The sequence below is a fragment of the Heterodontus francisci genome, chromosome 38 (assembly GCF_036365525.1).
Source record: "Heterodontus francisci isolate sHetFra1 chromosome 38, sHetFra1.hap1, whole genome shotgun sequence".
NCBI classification, from domain to species: domain Eukaryota; kingdom Metazoa; phylum Chordata; class Chondrichthyes; order Heterodontiformes; family Heterodontidae; genus Heterodontus; species Heterodontus francisci.
In genome coordinates, this window is record NC_090408.1 from 35,191,017 (window position 1) to 35,198,337 (window position 7,321).

General features: G+C 41.9%; 1 protein-coding gene across 1 annotated transcript; it reads right to left on the minus strand.

Annotated features, from left to right (window-relative positions):
• Nucleotides 1-2,624: 2,624 nt before the first annotated feature.
• On the minus strand, nucleotides 2,625-5,581 carry si:dkeyp-59c12.1 (Ras-related and estrogen-regulated growth inhibitor-like protein). The gene is made up of 4 exons (XM_068018358.1): nucleotides 5,494-5,581; nucleotides 5,359-5,412; nucleotides 5,192-5,268; nucleotides 2,625-3,035 (listed from the first exon to the last, which is right to left on the minus strand). The coding sequence occupies exons 1-4, from the start codon at nucleotides 5,564-5,566 to the stop codon at nucleotides 2,625-2,627; spliced, it is 615 nt and encodes a 204-aa protein (XP_067874459.1). The 5' UTR covers nucleotides 5,567-5,581.
• Between the last annotated feature and the right edge of the window lie 1,740 nt (nucleotides 5,582-7,321).

A 7,321-nucleotide genomic window follows, 5' to 3' on the forward strand; every position in this document is an offset into this window, starting at 1 on the left:
AATAATGGCACCTCATTCATCAGCCCAGAACAGCAGAGACCAGGGTAGCAGTTTTCTGCAACACATGCTTAACAGCTTACAGCAGATGATTGTCTTGATCAAAATAATGGCACGTTCCATCAAGTAAGAAACAATAAATCATAGAAACTTACAGTAAAGGAGGCCATTTGACCCATTGTGCCTATGCTGCATCTTTGAAAAAGCAGCTTTGTGTTTAGTCCCACAACCCTGCTTTTTGTCTGTGACCCTGTAAGTTCCACATTCTCAAGTACCTGCCCAACTCTCTTTCAAAATAATTTATGGCATCAGCTTTCACCACTTCTTCACATAGAGCGTTCCAGATCCTCCCCTCTATATCTTTAGCTAATGCTTTTAAATCCATGACCTCTAGTTATTGACCGGCTAATCAGAGGAAATAGTTTTTTTTCTACCTACTCTTATCTAAACCTCTCATCATCATGAAAACCACTATTAGGTCACCTCTTAACCTTCTCAGTTCCAAGGAAAACAGTCCTAACTTTTTCAACCTCTCCTCATAACTGAAGTCCCTCATCCCAGGTGACATCCTGCTAAACCTCCCCTGTACCCTTTCTAAGGCTTTTATATCTGTTCATAAGTGTGGTGCCCAGAATTGTTAACAATATTCCAGCTGAGGCCTAAACTATAATTTATAAAGTTCAACAATTTTAGATCATAGTCTCTGCCCCCATTTTGTTTCTATTTTTTGCTGTTTTGTTTTTTTCTCTTGCTTCTTTCTTAATTCCTTTACTTTGCATTTGGACAGCAGCTATCCTGCTATTCATACCTTCTCTAGACACATCTTTTGTTTCTTGTCCCATTATTACTCACTTTGGCTTTGCACCATGAAATCTTTGGGGATTTGATCTTTTCTGCCCTCTACTTTATCACAGACTTTCCCTTTTGTTTTTCTTCCCATCTTAACCCTTTTCATGTGCTCAAAACTTATTACATTTCTAACTTTTCTCAGTTCTGATGAAAGGTCACAGACCCGAAATGTTAACTCTGTTTCTCTCTCCACAGATGCTGCCTGACCTGTTTTTATTTCTGTTTTTATTTTATGTTAATGATTTATAAAGTTCCAGCATGATCTCCCTGCTTTTATATTTTATTCTTCTGTGCATAAACCCAAGTAACCCATATGCTTTTTACCACCTGATCAACTTGGCCTGCCACCTTTAAGGATTTGTGTACGTTGACACCAAGATCTTTCCCTTTCAAAATCTTGGAAGCCTTGTCTCCACTTTCTCTATCTGGATGTTTATTCCGCATGTTGATCAACTCATGTATGAAGAAGAACTTTCTGACATCAGTTCCAATTATTCCTTTGAACCTGTATTCCTTATCCTGTTCTCTGATTAATGTAAAGTAGTATTTCAAAATTACCTTTTCAAAATCTTTTCATTCATAGTACACTGTCCAAAGTGCATCACTTCATACTTCTCTGCATTGAACTCCATCTGCCATGTTTCTGCCCATTTCACTGTCCTGACTATGTCAAGCTGAAGCCGATAAGCCGATAACTATCCTTATCACTATCTACTACTTTGTCAAGTTTCACATCATCTGCAAACTTTATAATGCTTTATAATTCTAGGTCATTTATAAACATTGCAAAGAGTAATGGACCCAAAATTAAAACATTTGGATTTCTTGGAACAACAAAACTATTGTACAACAGTAATCATTTATCACAAAAGTCATTTTCAGGCAGGGAAGCCTTCAGGATGCCATCAAGACCAAGACACTAGAAGAGCCCAATCCAAACAGTAGAGCAAGTCTCAATACACAGCTCTGCCACATAGGTAGTGAGGTTACTGGTTATCAAGTGTGCTGTTGGACGTTACTTGGGCAGGATAAAACATTGCATCCCATGGTCAGAAAACCTGACCAATTGCCCTTGGACTGAAGCAGATGGACCTCTTGACCACTGAGCAACCACTGACCTTAATTTATGAGGGAGAGATGGGGCATTGTTTCACCCTATCCAGCACCTCAGTGGGCTGCACGGAATTCCAGCCAAGTAAAAATGGGCCAGTCTTTCAGAGCATCAACCAGTAAGATTTGGAGCATTCTCGCCTGGCTCCGTGGGTAAATGCACGATCTGGTGGGGCACAGAATACATAACAGAAAGATCTGGCATTTAATCTGAAGTCTGTGCTCAGTGTTGGTGCTACAATCAGCCTCAGTGCTCCTGGAATGAGCAAGTGCAAAAGTTAAAGTTCCTGTTCTTGGCCTCTATCTATCCTGGAAAGTGTGTGTGTGTGTGTGGTGAGAATAGGCTGTGAAAGCCAGCTAACCACTGATACTCATTATTTAAGCTGCCATATTAAGTGTGGTTCCTTGCAAAAGGCTCCCCAGAGCTTCTGGCCTTATAGAGCCAAAGCCCAGCATATCCTACATTCAACTCTACTCATCCTTATCAGTTATGATCATGCTCAACACTGAAAATAGGAGCAAAGGAATTAAAAGAAATCTAAAAACGAAAAGAAGGAAGACTAAACAAGTTATGACCGTTGCTTGTAAACTTTGTGGTTAAGGGCATGATGCAATAAGTCCAGCAAAGCTAATCACAAATTCACAACTAAAATATCCAGCAACATGCCTTAGATGCGCGTAAACACAGATGACAAACTTCGGATAATACTCTTAATCCCAGCTGTTCTCCTGACCAGGATTTTGGATTCTTTGATTCTGTCCACCAGACCATGGAAGACCAGGAGGACACCATGGTAGGTTTCAGCAGCAGAGATTTCGCAAAACTGGCAGTCAGTTGCCAGGGCAAGGAGCCTCCCTTCCTCACTGGAGACTGTCCTTTGGTGGCAAAGGTCTCTTTTGTTCCCCACAATGATGATGGGAGCTTTGTCAGTGCCAGGGTAATCTTTCATTGACTTGATGAATTGGATCTGTTGTTGAACTACGTTGAAACTGGCTCGGTCACAGATGCTATAAACCAACACAAAGCCATTTGCCCATTGGATCTGTTTCTCCTTCGCAGAGTTTTGATTCAGTCGATTCTTCAAAGTAAACAGAGTTCAGTTATTCCTATCTCTTCAAAATTTGCAATCTGTTCTGGGTTTCTTTTCTATTTCCACACCACCACCCCCTATCCCCAGCGCCTTCCCAACCCCACCTCCAAGGTACTGGCTCTCCTTGGAGGACTGAAAATCCCTCTCCCTCACCCAAGGAGCACATTTAAGCCTCAGCAGTAAATCTAGGCAGCTATTCACCCATGAGGGCATTACAGTTGTGCTTGCCCAATGCTCACTCTTGTATTTTGAGAATGTAGACCACTTTTAGCACCCAATGACTGTACCTACTAAGACCAAAACACAAACTGGAAAGCGAATCCGGTATATATTGCCCTGCATTTTGCAGTCAGTGGCGAACAAACGGCGCTTGCTGTTCATTATGCTTGCACAGCTGCGCACAAACTTTTATGGGCTTTTGAGCAGCAACATGCAGTAAAGCCTGGCTCAGGTATAAAATTAAAACCCGACCGGGGCCCGACCCAACCACAGCCAACCCAAACCTGAGCCCTTTAATTTTTTTCGTGCCCGACCCGACCTGACCCAACCCGACACGAATCTCCTTCATCTGTTCTGGCAGCAGGCTATTCCTGCAGCTGGAGTTGTGGGGAACCATGGGTAAGCCTGATCCCGTGACCTCCTGGAAGCAGTGTCCAGCCCGACCCGACCTGAGCCCGAATGCTGGACTCGGAATCTTGACCCGCCCCAACCCGAACTCGGTTGGGTCGGGTAACCAGGCTTTAACACACAGTCAGCAGGCATCTGAAAGAGTGCAGTGCCCTCTACACAGGATCTGGACCTTTGTGAATGGAACCAGCAACAGCATGTCTCTTCAACCAATCAGATTGAATAATCCTCAATGAGACAGGCAGAATCTAAACCAAGAATTGTAAGTTAGAATGTTTAATTCATTGTAAAATCATGTACAGAAAGCAAGATAGAGAGAGAGAAAGATGGGATAGAGAGAGATTAAAGACAAAGAAAAAGTAGAAAAAAGTTAATTTCTAATTTAAAAAAAATCTCCAACATATCATTACAATCTGAAGGAATGAGGCTCCAGATTTATAGAAGTACATTTTCAGTGCCAGAGAGGTTGTTTGGCAGTAATTAGGTGAAAATTCACTTACATGTGAATGGACAAGCCCTAACCTTTGCAGGTCTGTTTAGTGGGTATCTAGTGGATAAGTACTGCAACACTGTTACATGTATTTTAATATCTAGTCTCTTGGTGAGGTTGCGGTGTAGCGAAGCTTGTGGAGCAGCAGGGCAAATCGGACAGCAACTTTCATTTTTCCATATTTTACTGCACATGGACTGATGCCAGAACCTGCTGTCGATTTACTCCTTAATAGCAGTGAGTGCTGATAGCCTCACTGTTATTCCTATCACAAACTCCAGGCCAAGATTATTGCATTGGGTGGTGGATTTACCCACTAAACATTCTGTCTTTTGGATGAAATGTTAAACTGCGGCTCTATCTGCCCTCTCAGATGGACATAAAAGATCCCATGGCACTATTTCGAGGAAGAGCAGGGGAGTTCTCCCCAGTCTCCTGGTCAATATTTATCCCTCAACCAACATCACAAACAAACAGATTATCTGATCATTACCACATTGCTGTTTGTGGGAGCTTGCTGTGCACAAATTCACTGTCCGGTGACTACATTTCAAAAAGTACTTCATTGGCTGTGAAAGTGCTTTGGGACATCCTGAGGTCATGAAAGGTGCTATAGAAATGTAAGTCTTTTCATCAGGAATCCCAAAATCAAATTTAAAAAATTGTTACCGAGTGTTAAGAGGGGACTATAAGTAACTTATACAATCCTTTAGAACGTGGGCAGTTATGTTAAACTTCTGTGTCCAGTATAGCCAGAAACTGGTAAATTTTCAAGCAGCATTAAAACAGAATTACTCTCGGATGGAAATAGATGACAGTCGGAATTTGTATAAGAGTCTAACGGGAAATAACGTTTAATCCTAAAGGAGTTGGGAGCTTAAGTAAAAGTGAGAACATGTCTTTGTGAGAACAGGAGCTGAAAGGTTTGGCATTTAGCCTTAAAGTTACACAGAGTGGAACAAAAACTGACGGAAAGCTGTTTAGATAATCATAGAGACATAAACGTTTAAAATACTAAAAATCTTACCTGAGCATGCGCGTGTTCCCAAATATTGAAAGCGACTTTTCTCCCAGCAACAGTCACATTGTGATTGTAGACAGATTCTAGAACAGAAATAAAACTTCATAGAAATGCAGCCCTTTAGCAAAAACACTTTTTGAAGCTGAATTTCTGCTTCTGTGTGAAATACTTACCTATATCTCCATATTCACCAATGAATCTTCTCGTCAAGAAACGAACGATCAAAGCTGCAAACAGGAAACCAACGTGTTAACACTGGACTAGGGCAAAACTTTGTTGCATTGCACCCTGTTGCTTGATCAACTTACCAGACTTGCCAACATTGTCCGCTCCCAATACCACCACATTGGCTTCCATTTTTGACCGAGATGGGATGGTCATCTCAGTTGGCCCTTCTGAGGGGAATTCGCAAAAGCATTTGCAACTTTAAGCTGAGCTCCCTCTTATCTCTCTCCCAGTGCCTGCACTGTGCTGTGACCAAACCCTGGATGCCTGATATATGGAGAGCAAAAAGCAGAAGCTCCCTGCTGGGTCCACTGCTACATTACAAGATACAACTTCACCAGAACGAAGGGGGAAAACAGCAATGTCGTTCATTTGAAATATCGCTTACCTCCCTGATTTTATGTTAAGCCCAGTGAGAATTTAAAAAAATCCCCAAAAAACAGTTGAAATATTTTCATTGACGCCACAGACAAGTTTCTTGGAAATAGGTTTGAACTCCAAGCTGCTAAGGAGCATAAAAAGGTCAATCTGTGGGAATGTTCCTGGCAAAATAGTCTCTGGATCAAATTCTACAGTCTTGCAGTTTATCCGTCTCTACACGTTAAAACCTGATTCCTTCTTCTGGGATGTTCCTATATCACATGGGCTCATGGTACATTATTTGGTAATTCATTATTTCTCTTGACAATTTTAGACATGCGGTCTGACCCCCAAATATCTGGGCCCAACAGCGTTCAGGAATGTTACCTCTATGACCTGGATTTTTAAAAATATGTGGAATTTTTAATCATTGTGGAGAAATTTGACATTCCACAAATGTAACATAAGCTTTTCAGGGCCAGTAAAGGTATTTAGCAGTATTTACAAAGTTAGTGCCATCAACCACACATGGTGTGAGGGGGAGGGTTTTAGATTCCTGGGATATTGGGACGGTTCTGGGGGAGGTGGGACCAGTACAAACGGGACGGCTTACACCTGGGCAGGACCGAGACTGATGTCCTGGGGGAGTATTTGCTAGAGTGGTTGGGGAGGGTTTAAACTAAAATGGCAGGAGGATGGGTACCTTTGCAAGGAGTGAGAGGAGGGGGGAGGGGGCGGAATCAAAGGCAAGAACAAAAGATAGTAAGGGGAATAAGAAAGGTGATAAGCAGAGAAATCAAGCGCCCGAATTAAACAGCGCCGCAGTGAAAAATAGTGGGAAGGGGAAAGTAATTTGAAAAAGACAAGCCTTACGACTTTCTGCCTTAACACACAGAGCATTCGCAATAAAGTGGATGAATTAATCGCGCAAATAGCTGTAAACAGATATGATATAGTCGGGATTACAGAGACATGGCTATAGGGTGACCAGGGATGGGATTTGAACATTCAGGGGTATTCAGTATTTAGGAAGGACAGACAAAAAGTAAAAGGCAGTGGAGTTGCATTGCTGGTTAAAGAGGAAATTAACACAATAGTGAGGAAGGATATTAGCTCTGACGATGTGGAATCTGTATGGGTAGAGCTGAGAAACACTAAGGGGCCAAAAACTTTAGTGGGGGTTGTATATAGACCCCCAAACCATAGTGGTGATGTTGGGAATGGCATTAAACAGGAAATTAGAGACGTATGCAATAAAGGAACATCTGTAATTATGGGTGACTTTAATCTGCATATAGATTGGGCAAATCAAATTAGTCACAACACCGTAGAGGAGGAATTCATGGAGTGAATGCGGGATGGTTTTCTGAACCAATAAGTTGAGGAACCAACTAGAGAACAGGCCATTCTAGACTGGGTATTGTGTAATGAGAGAGGAATAATTGATAATCTAGTTGTGTGAGACCCCATGGGGATGAGCGACCACAATATGATAGAATTTTCCATCAAGATGGAGAGTGACGTAGTTGATTCTGGGACTAGGGTCCTGAA

Bases quoted from the DNA above. Each gene is read 5' to 3' on its own strand.
- si:dkeyp-59c12.1 (XM_068018358.1), bottom strand. From the start codon at position 5,566: ATGACCATCCCATCTCGGTCAAAAATGGAAGCCAATGTGGTGGTATTG. The intron at 5,413-5,493 runs GTAAGTTGATCA...TCCTGTTTGCAG, and splicing joins GGACAATGTTGGCAAGTCTG to CTTTGATCGTTCGTTTCTTG. The intron at 3,036-5,191 runs GTAAGATTTTTA...TTTACTTTGAAG, and splicing joins GGGAACACGCGCATGCTCAG to AATCGACTGAATCAAAACTC.